The 15,302-nt window shown below is 45.3% G+C and overlaps 1 protein-coding gene across 1 annotated transcript in view; it reads right to left on the reverse strand.

Annotated features, from left to right (window-relative positions):
• ARHGAP42 (Rho GTPase activating protein 42) overlaps positions 1-15,302 on the reverse strand; it is a 501,254-nt gene that overhangs the window by 305,052 nt on the left and 180,900 nt on the right. The window contains exon 2 of the mRNA XM_075337479.1: positions 7,707-7,802. Coding sequence (XP_075193594.1) covers positions 7,707-7,802 — 96 coding nt within the window. The remainder of the gene's footprint in view (positions 1-7,706; positions 7,803-15,302) is intronic.

Raw genomic sequence — 15,302 nt, forward strand, 5'->3', positions numbered from 1 at the left:
CACACATCACGAGCCCAGGTAGCCACAGATCATAGACCCAGGTTGCCACACATCATGGGCCCACGAGACATACATCACAAACTCATGACATACATCACGGGCCCAGGTAGCCACATATCACAGGCCCAGGTAGCCACACATCACAGACCCACGAGCCATACATCAGGGGTTCACGACACACATCACGGGCCCATAAGTCACATATCCCAGGCTCGCAAGCTACACATCACAGGCCCGCAGGTCACACATCACAGGCCTGTGAACCATACATAACAGGTTCATGAGCCATGGCTCAGGAGCCAGACGGCATAGGCCTAGGAGCCACAGGTTGGGGTCCTTTGTTCTAATCAATGGGACGTGTCTTCACATAATATATCACTGTCCAATTAGTGATGACACTCCCCATTGACTAGGGGACTGGCCAAACCCAGTTGTCAATTTATTCATATGTTTTCAAGAATCACACCAGAGGAACAACCAAACAAACACCAATTTAGAAGAGCAGGCACATCCTCTAAAAACAAATACACATATTTAACATTATATTACAGTTCATTACACTCATGTCCTGCTTTGTAAGGAGGAATGCAATTGAGGAGGCCGAATGGTCAAGTCAGCCCAAGGCGGCACCAACCGTGCACCAAACCGCATTCATTTGCATAGCTAATAAAATATCATGATTTTATACAGATATATACACACACACACACACACATATTTATATATATATACACACACACATACAGTATATATATATCAATATGTAAGATCTACAGTACACGGATTTTTCTTATATTTGCTAAATCCCCAATGTAAATGTGTAAACGGTTTAATTTGAGTTTTGGGAATGACAGGCCCCTTTAATTTGTATTTATGCCACATGATTATCGAGTTTCCCCATAATCGGCCAATGTAAACAAACGCTTGTCCATTGGGTTAAATGATATATTGTCTTGCTTAAAACATCACTCTTTTCGACAGCACATAGGACCTGTGCTGCCGAGATCAATGGCAACCTACGTGCACAGACTGATTAGTTAGATCATTCTGCGCACATCTGAAGCGAGTTCTGCCTATGTGAATAGGATGACAAACTTATCGGCAAATATATGTTGACGACTGGCGACCATTGAATGCCGGCATTTCTGTGTCCTGGATAGTTTTGGGTAGTTCTCCTTTTCTCCTGCGGTGATCCCAACCTGAAGTTGCAAGCTATTTCCATGGATCCTTGATCATAGTGGGTTTACAGTACATTCCAGCATATTACTAATCCAATATTGTATTCTAATAGTTCACTGGTGGCCAAATTACTGCAGAATATAGCCATTTAGACCAGTCCATGATGGTAACGATACATATCGGCCGCTTTCATTATTACTGCGGAGAACACCTAAATTAAAATGAATATGTCAGCAGATTTTTGCTATGTATTCTGAGGGGTTAAAACACAGATTTCAGAGATTTGGCTCTGTGCTGCTCCTTACTTGCAATGATTATTTTAGCACCAGTAGCTTATAATTGCCCAGACTACATCAGCTAATCCTACCACGCCCCTTCTGTGATAAGAAGCTCAATGTCTATGGACACTGTACATAGAGAGTCTGGTGTGGGTGTGGCTAGATTTCTCAGCTCTGCTGCATTGCTACATATAAAAGCTCTGATTGCAACTGCTACACCCAGTAATCTCAGTGATGTAACGTTGGAATCAGGGTCTCTATTCTTACATCATGCCATTTTCAGACGAATTAGCAAAAACGTGCTGTCAGATTCCCTTTAAGGGACTCGGTGGCCTACTGCTGTAGCAGCCAACCTTTGTAAAAATTGGACCATCGCACGTTAAAATATTTTTGTCTCTCAGCAGTAAGAACAAAACCGGACCAATCAGATTCCAGATATGTTCTAAACAAAAAAAAAAACAACTTTCAAGCACATTTTGTACATTTTTTTAAGCAGATTCTTGGTATAATAAAAGGAAGCATACTTTACATTACAAAGGTGAATTCCCCTTGAGACAGTATTCCCTTACAAAACAAACTTGACAGGCATCCAATACTGCAGGAATCTGGTAATTCAGATCATATGTGCACCGCGCACATTCCGGTACATATAGTGCTGCTACATTGCAGATATTAATTGGCGCATAAATAACCGTTTCAAAGGACTTGTATCGTTACGGCAGCTAAAGAAGCAGATCATGGATTCTTCCACTTTCATCATTATCCTTACACTACAGGGAAAATATTGAGCAGATGAGCCACACGGGTCTCAATACTGTAACTAATGCTCTTCAGATGTTTTCAACGTCGGAGCTGACAAATCTTATGATCACAGCTAACTTATATAGGATTGTACTATGAGATCCGATGACCTCCCCATGTATTTAGAAGGAACTTATCATCAAAAAAATGACCTATTTAATATTTTTGTATTTCTTTTTAATTTTTTTTTTTTCCTATCATGATCTTTATTAAAGAACAAAACTTAATAATCTTACAGTTTTCCCACTGGTGATTCAAGTTTTTTTTTTTTTTTTTTAGACTAATACTGCTTGTTCTTTCAGAATGAGTTTGCAGCTAGCTCATTATCATCACAGACAGGATTATAATGACAGGTGACATCTTTATACAAACACGGATAACACAAGCTTCAAAATTCACAACAAATGATATAAAAACTTGTCACTTTACAATGAATTTTGCACATGCTCATTAGATGCCTCAATACAAAAGATAGGGGCGGAGTCTGTTCAGTGCTGCTAATGTACATGTGAATTTCCTGAAACAACAGGAGGTAGAGGCCAATAAAGCCCCAGTGGTCAGTGTGAAAACTGCAATATTTCTAATTTTATACAAATTGTAAAAAAAATCTGAAGAAATTTTGCACAAAATAAAAAATGCTCTTTTGCCTTTCACCTTCTTTTGCAACTTTTTAGAACAAAAAGTCCCTTTTCTGCAAAAAGGTTGCAAAATTGGCACAAAAATGTGCACTCGTACATCAAGGGGGGACTTAAATATAATAGCACAAATATTTAGCAACTTTTTAAAATGTCGAAATTGATGAATTAACTGAAAAGATTTGGAATCCTCAAATTCTGAACAGAATTACTAACATAAAAAACAAAAAATAAAAAACAGCAAAAACAAAAAATAGATTTTAATCTCTTTGAATCACAGTTTTTATTTTATTTCTTTTTCTTTTTTTTTTTTTTTTCCATGATCCATAACTAATTACTTTGCTGCAAGGATTTTTTTTTTGTTCCATAATCCATAACTGATTACTTTGCTGCAAGGGTTTTTTTATGATCCATAACTGATTACTTTGCTGCAAGGGTTTTTGTTTTGTTTTTTTTTTTTTTCCCATGATGCATAACTGATTACTTTGCTGCAAGGGTTTTTTGGGTTTTTTTTTTCATGATCCATAATGGATTACTTTGCTGCAAGGGTTTTTTGGGGTTTGTTTTTTTTCATGATCCATAACGGATTACTTTGCTGCAAGGGTTTTTTTGGGTTTTTTTTTTTTTCAAGATCCATAACGGATTACTTTGCTGCAAAGGTTTGTTGTTTTTTTTTTCAAAATCCATAACTGATTACTTTGCTGCAAGGTTTTTTTTTTCTGTGATACAAGTTGTAGTTTTCAATGACAAATTTCATTTTAAACATTTAATGTACTAAAAAGCGGGAAAAGAGAATTCACGAACAGAGAAATTCTAAAAAAAAAAAAAAAAGTGGCGTTTTTGTGTATTATGTTTACGGTTTTTCAGCGTGTGGTTGTAATGACTGAATCCTCACTCTCCCGGGCAGTATGATTACAGCAAAAACTTGTATAGGTTATTTTTTTTTTATTTTTTTATTTGAAGCTGCAAAAAATAAAAAAAACATTCAGAAGTTTGTAAAAGACAAAAAATGTTTTGGGTTGTGTGCTCATTTTTATGTCTCTATCGATTGAGGTGTATGAGGCTTGTTTTTATTGCTAGTGATGAGTGTTTTATTGATATAAATTTTGAATACATACAATGTTTTTATAGCTTTTTTTATAGCATATTCTTAAGTTAGGCGCCGAGTGATGACTTAAAAACTGAAATTCTGCCATTTCCATGTCTTTTTTTCTCTTTACAGCGTTTACTGATCAGGTTATTTCTTTTTATTTTTTTTCGACAGATAGGGGACTTAAACCTTTGATCGTTGGATCACATATCTGACATATTGCTATACCACAGAATAAATTGCGGTCTCTTCATTGGAAGGGCCTAGGTTTCCCCCCTTTTAAAATAATAACACTTATATTCACGACAGGTGCCAGCGCTTTTCCAGCGGCGTCGGCCCCGTTCCAGCGGTGTCGGCCCCCATCCAGCAGCGTCGGCCCCCATCCAGCAGCGTCGGCCCCCATCCAGCAGCGTCGGCCCCCATCCAGCAGCGTCGGCCCCCATCCAGCTGCGACGGCCCCCATCCAGCTGCGACGGCCCCCATCCAGCTGCGACGGCCCCCATCCAGCTGCGACGGCCCCCATCCAGCTGCATCGGCCCCCATCATCCAGCTGCGTCGGCCCCCATCCAGCTGTGTCGGCCCCCATTGAGCTGCGACAGCCCCGTTCCAGCTGTGTTGGTTCCAGGAGTGTTGGCGCTGTTCCAGTGGTGTTGGAGCTGTTCCAGCGGTGTCAGCGCTGTCTCTCCCTGGATTGTGTACCAGCATGACATACCACAATTCCTGAGGTCAATCAGTAGCCACTTCACGGTCTTCGACTTTGAACTTATCCCATAAATCTGGAGGGAGAGAAAGAGCAGCAGCGCTCACTTCCTACAAATGTAAGCGGTTTTCTTCGAATATGAGGAGAATATAATGGCCGCTGATTGGCTGCAGAGGTCACGTGACGTCACACTTATAATCGATCCTAGGAGAGACAATGCCAAAACTGCTGGAACAGCATCGGAGGCGAGTATAATGCCTATAAAGCCTTGTGCACACATTCAGCATTGGGTCAGTATTATACATCAGTATTTGTAGCCAAAACCAGGAGTGGGTGAAAAATACAGAAGTGGTGCCTGTGTTTCTGTGCCGCCCCCGCGTCAGCAGCCGGGCTGCTCGGATCCAGATCCGCGGTGACTTGAGGGGTCTCCAGACCCGGGGGTCGTGCGGCTCCTCAAATGAAAGGGGTTATTTACAGGTGATGTGTTATAGTTCATGACGCCACCCATGGTTTGTGGTAATTTTGGAGTACCACCGCTGCAGTTGGGAGTACCCGGGGGCGATGGAATGGGGAAGCCAGGTGTTAGGACTCTCCACGGGTAGGGAGATTGCCCCAGGACTCGGTGATGGTGTTCGGGGAGTGCCGTGGGGAGCGCAGGGGCCATTTCTGTACTCACTCAGTCCACGAAGCTGACACCGACATCTGGGTAAACCAAAGTTCTGGACACCGCTGCGGCTGAGGGGAGCTAGTTCGGGTCCCGTCCCCGATGGTGTTGCCTGATGATCCGTGACCTGACTCCTGGCACTAAAGCAGGCTTTACATGCTACGATGTATCTTACGATATGTCGGCGGGGTCACGTCATAAGTGACGCACATCCGACATCGTTTGATACATCGTAGCGTGTGACAGCTATGAGCGAGTGTGATCGAGCAATAATACTCACCTTATCGTTGCTCGTTGACACGTCGCTCATTTTCTAAAAATCAAAAGTCCGGTTGTTCATTGTTCCCGAGGCAGCACACATCGCTCTGTGTGACACCCCGGGAACGGCGGCAATGCGGAAGGAAGGAGGTGGGTGGGATGTTTACGTCCCGCTCATCTCTGCCCCTTCGCTTCTATTGACCAGCAGCTGTGTGACGTCGCGGTGACGCCAAACGTCCCTCCCCCTTCAGGAAGTGGATGTTCGCCGCCCACAGCGAGGTCGTTTGGAAGGTAAGTACGTGTGACGGGGGGCTAACAACATTGTGCGACACGGGCATCAAATTGCCCGTGCCGCACAAACGATGGGGGCGGATGCGATCGCACAAGAAATTGTAACATGTAAAGCAGCCTTAAGTTACTATCTATTGGTCCCGGTAGTGTAGAACTTGCCGGGTCCCGCTTCCCACTGTGGCTAACTGAGGGAGCTTGCTCTCAGGGTTCACGCTTGGGATTTTCTGGACCGTTTTTGTAGAAAGTCCTATCCCCCTCGCTGCGCTAGTACCCAGATTTTGGAGCGGGTGGAGAGTGTATCCTGAAGGCTCCGTTCTCGTCGGGTAAATTGTCAGGTTGCCTGAAGCTACTCCCAGACCTAGGGTCCACACGTACACAGTCGTGCCCTGGTCCCAGCCCGGTGATGGTACAAGGCCGCCGGTCGTCCTCCTCGACAGTTCTGTGCCCCTTGTCACGATCCCCGGGGGTCCAGCTCCTCTAGGCCCAGACCACCATCTGCTACCTAGTCACTTCCAAGGAGCCCGGCTCCTAACCTCCTCTCTCCTTCACCTCGTAACTTCAACTCCCTCTTCAACTAACTGACACTCCTGACCTCCCCTTAACCAACCCCCCAAGTGGGCGACCCTATTCCACTCAGGCCGTCCACTGGTGTGTCTGGTGCAGAGTGTACCTAGGATTTTAATTGACTGCTGTTGGCAACACCATGTAGTTGGGGACCCATAACCAAGAAGGAGGTGGATATTGCACAGAAGGGCAGATTGCATAATACCCTGTGATGACCTGATAAGCCAGGGCGTCACATTTCTATTATACTTTTCCTCTGATTGTTCCCCTCCTGATTTTGGCTTATCACTATTGATAAAATCTACTGCCGAAATACTGAACGCTGAATGCGGCCTAAGTGTATTATTTTAAAAGCAGGAAACACACAGGTTGAGAAAGGGTTGTCCGAGAAATGGACAATCCCTTTCAACTGTTAAAAAAGGCATACATTTAAAGAATAATGAGGTACAAGTAAAAAAAAGGAGTACAATACAAAAAACTAGACAAAAAAACAGCAAAACAAAAAAATGAATGAGCACTAATTGTCCTAGTGCTATAAATATAATGACTGACAATTACAGGCATTGCTGTCTATCAGACGGCAGGAGGAAGCCATGTCCCGACCCCCACTTCCCGTGAAGACTTGGGCCCGTCTGCTTCAGACAATGCGGTGGATGAGAAATGGAGAAGACGTCCTACAGGGAGTCAAAATAATAATATGGTGGTTGCCAGGAGTCGAAAAACATGTCCGCTTTACAAAAGCAGCGCCACCACTGTCAACAGGCTGTGTGTGGTACTGCAAGTCAGTTCCATTGAAGTCAATGGGTGTCCATACCACAGACAACCTGTGGACAGGTGTGGTGCTGTTTTAAGGAAAAGCCATCGATTTCTACAACAGGAAAACCTATAACAGAGAAGGAAAATCAGAGCGACTAGTCATTGAACGCTGCAAAAAGAGTTAACTGAGGGTCCATAAGTGAGCTTTATCTAATGGTCTGACAGCAGAGTTTGTAACTCTTTATCTGTTTGGGTTTTTTGTTTTTTTTTTTAGCTCCTCTCAGCTGATTTATGGCCACAGACTGCATCAAAGTTGAATACGCAGAAAAACAAAAGGCTTATAAAATCCGAACGGTGCAAAATTTGTAATGAAACCCAATTGCAAAACTGATTTTTAGCCCCAAATACATGAATTTATGTTAAAAAAATAAAAAAGGTGGAAAATCCCTTTAAGCCCTTTAAATTTGCAGATACGTAAAAGTGGACTCACCGATGTTTATTTCGTCGTCTGTTTCGGCATCACCGATACATTCAAACTGGAAATCTTGCAAGGAATGGGAAAATTTCTGCACGGCCATGGACAGATCTGGAATATAAAAATGAAGAATAGTGAATAAGCTGGAAGAAATAATGGTTATACTGCTAAAGAATCACAGAAGCCCCTGCCCTGATAATATTACAGGGGTCATAAGATGATCACATGCATGAATATAGGCAGATGTAGCTTTTACTGCTGCAATAAAGACACATGAATGACTGTTAACAGATTCAGATCTCTTCTTGCTGCCAGTGAAGGAAAATCTGTTTTTGATCACTAATCATTGCAATACCATTTATGGCCACTATACAATGTGTGGCGCTATACCGCTTCTAATAATAATATTATTAATACCATATATTCAGTGTCACCTGATCATTAGCAATGTCAAGAGATGGACGTCCACTAATCTAATATTGATGACCATGGAGCATATCCATGTTAAAGTATTGGAAAACTCTTTTAAGACAGACTTATAGTGATAACGTGGCACTGGGGTCCCACCAATGACGATATCTGCAAGGAGTATGTTTCCTCCGGGGGTCTCTGATTTTATTCCGCACTCCAAGGACATGTTGAAATTGAATTTAAATTGTGAGCCCAAATTTTGGAAAATTTCAGTCACATTTACGCTGACAACCATATATCCCCTAAAGGGGTTGCCCCAACTTAGTAAGTCAACCCCAATCCACATGATGGATAACTTGGCCATCACTGGAAAATCCGCAGCTGAAACCCCCCACGATGCTAAAAACGGGGCTCTAAAGGACCCGTTTCAAAGGAACTTTGACGGCGCATGCGCATCTGCGATTCATTCATTGTCTATGGAGTTGCTAAGTACAGTGCTTCATTACCTCTTGCGGTCCAATAGCCAATGAATAGTGCGATGGCTGCACATGTACGAGAATTGCGTTCGGCTACCTCCAGCAGTGCCATAGGCAATGAAAAGAGCGGCGGTGCGCATGCGCAGAAATCAGTCCATTCCAAGCCCTAAGGGAGGGGTCACAGAAGTGAAACCCCCCACAATCCTAAAAACTAGGCTCTAAAGGGCCAGTTTGAATGAAGCTTTTACGGCGCATGCGCATCACTGATCCATTAATTGTCTGTGGGGTTGCTGGATACACAATAGCTAAGTACAGTGCTTAGTTACCGCTTGCAGTCAAATAGACAATGAATAGCGCAATGGCTGCACACGTACGAGTACAGTGCTCTAATAGTCCCATAGACAATGAAAATAGCGGCGGTGCACATGCGCAGAAATGACTCCATTCAAAGCCCTGGGGGAGGGGTCACAGCAGTGAAACCCCCCATGATCCTCAAAATAGGGCTCTAAAGGGCCCATTTACACTGGTTATTCACAGGCGCAGTCCCACTACTGATCTGCACGGGAATTTTGACCTGCTCCGTTTCCGACCTGGGCCGATTCACCCCTCCTTAAGACAACCTGGTAGCTCTGAGCTCCCTCAAAGTCACCCTATTGACACCGAACTTAGTGTGGACACCCAATCCACATAGCACAGGGTAGCCCAAAACTCCTGGACTCAAGCAATCCACCAGCCTCAGCCTCCCAGGAAGCTGGGATCACAGGTGCGCGCCACTACACCCAGCATTTCAATGGAGCTTTGACGCCACATGGGCATCGCTGATCCATGAATTGTCCATGGTGTTTCTGGATATACAGTAGCTAAGTACAGTGTTTTATTACCTCTTACAGTCCAATAGACAATGAATAGCATGATGGCTGCACATGTAAGAGTGCAGCGCTCAGCTACTACCAGAAGTCCCATAGACAATCACATGAGCGGCGGTGCGCAGGAGCGCAAATTACTCCATTTAAAGCCCAGGTGAAGGGGTTACCGCAGTGAAAACCCCCACAATCCTAAAAACGGGGCTCTAAAGGGCACGTGTTAATGGAGCTTTAATGGCGCATGCACATCGCCGATCCATTAATTGTATATGAGGGTGCTGGATATAGCCAAGTACAGTGCTTCGTTACCTCTTGCAGTCCAATAGACAATGAATAGCGCGATTGCTGCACATGTACGAGTACAGCACTCCAGCAGTCCCATAGACAATGACATAAGCGGCGGTGCGCATGCGCAGAAATCATTCCATTCAAAGCCCAGGGAAGGGGTCACAGCAGTGACCAGCAAGTTATCGTCTATAGGTGATGATAAATTGGGGACAACATTTTACCTCTATGGGGTGCTAAACGCCTACTCATGGCTACCAAATATGACAAAAAAAGTACAAAATTCGCATTATACCGCCATACACTTTACACAAATTACATTTTTCAGACCTGTCTAAGTCATCTACTATATGACAGAAAAGATTATATTTCAGCCCCATAAATAAGGGTCAAACCCGTAATTGCCGTCTATCAATCAATCTAAATTTAGTTGGTCCATTGTGGATCTTTCAGTTCAGGTGGAGAATTATCATCCATTTACTTTGAAATACCTCCCGGCGCAGACATGTAATTTTTCTTCATTGGGCTTCATTTAAAGGTCATTTTCCCTCAAAGCTTTTCTCCAGCCATTTGAGACCCGCTGAGCTAAATTGTCATTGATTAAAATAATTAGATACTGAAAGCGCCCTGAAAAGATTCCACGTACTGCATAAGACTTCCCATTCAATTAAAGCAATTCTGAGACTGTGGCTATATGGAAACTAGATGTACAGGAAAGTTCTGGGGACAATCATAGCATATATACCAAGTACGCTAAGCACTAGAGGGAAAAAAAACTAAAAAAATAAGTGTAGGGTGCAATTTAAAGGGTTATTCCCATTTTTAAAAATGGATATGGTTGGATAGAGCTTGTAAAAACAAACAATTTTGCAATTTACTGCTTATTAAAATTTTAAACCGTTCTTGAGATATCAACAATTAGGTTTTTGTTTACAGCTCGTTGCCTAGGAGACCGACCACTGCTGCTGTCTAGGTTATAAACACTGGGCTGAAACTGGCCAGGATTAAAAGGTAACAAAGTGCTCCAGGTTCAAAACAGTGCTTATATGCTCAATAAAAAACAGCTTGTAAGCACTGCGCATGTTCTACCTGTCTAGAAGCAGTGGTCGGTATCCACGGCAACGAGATGTAAACAAAAGAAAAGTGTGGATATCTTAAGAACGGCAGAAAATTTTAAAACGCAGTAAATTGCGAAATTCCTTGTATTTACAAGCACTATCCAAAAAAATACCCAATTTATAAAGATGGGAATAACCCTTTAATTCTCTTAAAGGGGTGTCTTCATCTTAGTATTTATGGAATATCTACAGAATGTGTCATAAATGTTTAATAGATATGGAGATATAGGCTTTTTTTGAGATGGAAATGGAAAAGTAGCTGCATATGCTTTGCTCTCCCCATTCATTTCTATGGAAAGTCACACAGAGAAGTAAATATAGAGAGATCTCTTCATAGCCCCCCTCTTCATTCAAGGCCCCGATCTCAAGGTAGATGCAGGTCTTGTTTTTATTCACCCTTTATGGAGAGGTTTCCCTATACTGTCAGCACTGATGGAACCGAGGAAGACCCTATTAACACATTTCCAGGAGGAATAACACAGTTCTAAAAAGAGATGATGCAGCTTTGTTAAAATTAGGCCAAAAGATGAAATTAAACAGACAAAAAAAAATGTATACCAAACGGCCCATCACCCCCGGTGTATAACATCCAGCCCCATCGGCCCCAATGTATACCAAACGGCCCATCACCCCCGGTGTATAACATCCAGCCCCTTCTGCCCCAATGTATACCAAACGGCCCATCACCCCCGGTGTATAACATCCAGCCCCATCGGCCCCGATGTATACCAAACGGCCCATCACCCCCGGTGTATAACATCCAGCCCCATCGGCCCCAATGTATACCAAACGGCCCATCATCCTTGGTGTATAACATCCAGCCCCATCAGCTTCAATGTATACCAAACGGCCCATCACCCTCGGTGTATAACATCCAGCCCCATCGGCCCCAATGTATACCAAACGGCCCATCACCCCCGGTGTATAACATCCAGCCCCATCGGCCCCAATGTATACCAAACGGTCCATCACCCCCGGTGTATAACATCCAGCCCCATCAGCCCCAATGTATACCAAACGGCCCATCATCCTTGGTGTATAACATCCAGCCCCATCAGCTTCAATGTATACCAAACGGCCCATCACCCCCGGTGTATAACATCCAGCCCCATCAGCCCCAGTGTATACCAAACGGCCCATCACCCTCGGTGTATAACATCCAGCCCCATCAGCCCCAGTGTATATCAAACGGCCCATCACCCCCGGTGTATAACATCCAGCCCTATCGGCCCCAATGTATACCAAACGGCCCATCACCCCCGGTGTATAACATCCAGCCCCATCGGCCCCAATGTATACCAAACGGCCCATCACCCCCGGTGTATAACATCCAGCCCCATCGGCCCCAATGTATACCAAACGGCCCATCACCCTCGGTGTATAACATCCAGCCCCATCGGCCCCAATGTATACCAAACGGCCCATCACCCTCGGTGTATAACATCCAGCCCCATCAGCCCCAATGTATATCAAACGGCCCATCACCCTCGGTGTATAACATCCAGCCCCATCGGCCCCAATGTATACCAAACGGCCCATCACCCTCGGTGTATAACATCCAGCCCCATCGGCCCCAATGTATACCAAACGGCCCATCATCCTCAGTGTATAACATCCAGCCCCATCGGCCCCAATGTATACCAAACGGCCCATCACCCTCGGTGTATAACATCCAGCCCCATCAGCCCCAATGTATACCAAACGGCCCATCATCCTCAGTGTATAACATCCAGCCCCATCGGCCCCAATGTATACCAAACGGCCCATCACCCCCGGTGTATAACATCCAGCCCCATCAGCCCCAATGTATACCAAACGGCCCATCACCCCCGGTGTATAACATCCAGCCCCATCGGCCCCAATGTATACCAAACGGCCCATCACCCCCGGTGTATAACATCCAGCCCCAATGTATACCAAACGGCCCATCATCCTCGGTGTATAACATTTGGTCCGCCTGCCCCTGGTGTATAACATCTGCCCCCCCAATGCCATCTGACTTTACTAATATGTGTCACAATGGCTGGTGATGCAGAGCTCACAGATATCAGCGCAGTCCTGAAACAGAAGCCACTGGTGTAACAAGTCCATTCATAACTTTTCTTCCTCATAAATCTTCCACCATCAACTTTGAGTCGAAGAAACTGCAGCAACTCAGTCACAAAGAGGAGAAGAGAAACCGTAACGTCACAGAGCGGGGGGCCAAGTGCCAAGTGCTGAGCAGAGGGCAGGAAAGTCACCACCGCTCTGCTGACTCCATAACGGCAGAGTCCAGACTTCCTCTGGTAACATTAGTACAAACTCTGCACCCGCCGGGAGCTTCATGGTCGAGCAGCTGTAGCCGTACATCACCAAGCACAATGCCGAGCCGTACATCACCAAGCACAGTGCCGAGCCGTACATCATCAAGCACAATGCCGAGCCGCACATCACCAAGCGCAATGCTGAACCGTACATCATCAAGCACAATGCCGAGCCATACATCACCAAGCACAATGCCGAGCCATACATCACCAAGCACAATGCCGAGCCGTACATCACCAAGCACAATGCCGAGCCGTACATCACCAAGCACAATGCCGAGCCGTACATCACCAAGCACAATGCCGAGCCGTACATCACCAAGCACAATGCCGAGCCGTACATCACCAAGCACAATGCCGAGCCGTACATCACCAAGCACAATGCCGAGCCGTATATCACCAAGCACAATGCCGAGCCGTACATCACCAAGCACAATGCCGAGCCGTACATCACCAAGCACAATGCCGAGCCGTACATCACCAAGCACAATGCCGAGCCGTACATCACCAAGCACAATGCCGAGCCGTACATCACCAAGCACAATGCCAAGCCATACATGACCAAGCATAATGCTGTGCCATACATCAAAGCACAATGCTGAGCCATACATAACTAAGCACAATGCCGAGCCATACATCATCAAGTACAATGCCAAGCCATACATTACCAAGCACAATGCCGAGCCGTACATCACCAAGAACAATGCTGAGCCATACATCACCCAAGCACAATGCCGAGCCGTACATCACCAAGCACAATGCCGAGCCGTACATCACCAAGCACAATGCTGAGCCATACACTACCAAGCACAATGCCGAGCCGTACATCACCCAAGCACAATGCCGAGCCGTACATCACCAAGCACAATGCCGAGCCGTACATCACCAAGCACAATGCTGAGCCATACACTACCAAGCACAATGCCGAGCCGTACATCACCAAGCACAATGCTGAGCCGTACATCACCAAGCACAATGCTGAGCCATACATCACCAAGCACAATGCCGTGCCATACATCACCAAGCACAATGCCGAGCCGTACATCACCAAGCACAATGTGGAGGCATACATCACCAAGCACAATGCTAAGCCGTACATCATCAAGCGCAATGCCGAGCCGTACATCACCAAGCACAATGTGGAGGCGTACATCACCAAGCACAATGCTGAGCTGTACATCATCAAGCACAATGCCGAGCCGTACATCACCAAGCACAATGTGGAGGCATACATCACCAAGCACAATGCTAAGCCGTACATCATCAAGCGCAATGCCGAGCCGTACATCACCAAGCACAATGTGGAGGCGTACATCACCAAGCACAATGCTGAGCCGTACATCACCAAGCACAATGCCGAGCCACACATCACCAAGCACAATGTGGAGGCATACATCACCAAGCACAATGTGGAGGCATACATCACCAAGCACAATGTGGAGGCATATATCACCAAGCACAATGCTAAGCCGTACATCATCAAGCGCAATGCCGAGCCGTACATCACCAAGCACAATGTGGAGGCGTACATCACCAAGCACAATGCTGAGCTGTACATCATCAAGCACAATGCCGAGCCGTACATCACCAAGCACAATGTGGAGGCATACATCACCAAGCACAATGCTAAGCCGTACATCATCAAGCGCAATGCCGAGCCGTACATCACCAAGCACAATGTGGAGGCGTACATCACCAAGCACAATGCTGAGCCGTACATCATCAAGCACAATTCCGAGCCGTACATCACCAAGCACAATGTGGAGGCGTACATCACCAAGCACAATGCTGATCCAGACATCAGCGAGCATAATGCTGAGCCGTACATTACCAAGTACAATGCCGAGCTGTTCATCACCAAGTACAATATTTACCCGTACATCACCAAGCACAATGATGAGTGTCAGATGGAGCCATGTAAAGACACCACTGGAGGAGACATGTTCTGTGCAGTGACGGATCACACTGATTTATCTGCATATGATGGACAAGTCTGAGTTTGGTGAATATCAGAGAACGTTACCTCCTGACTGCATTGTGCCCACTGTCAAGCCTGGTGGATGCGGTAAAATACTATGAGGTTGGTTTTTCGGGGTCGTCCTCAGCCCTATTGTTCCAGTGAAGGGAAATCTTATTGCTTCAGCTCAAGTCATTA

The sequence above is a fragment of the Anomaloglossus baeobatrachus genome, chromosome 2 (genome assembly GCF_048569485.1).
Source record: "Anomaloglossus baeobatrachus isolate aAnoBae1 chromosome 2, aAnoBae1.hap1, whole genome shotgun sequence".
In the NCBI taxonomy this organism is placed as follows: Eukaryota; Metazoa; Chordata; class Amphibia; order Anura; family Aromobatidae; genus Anomaloglossus; species Anomaloglossus baeobatrachus.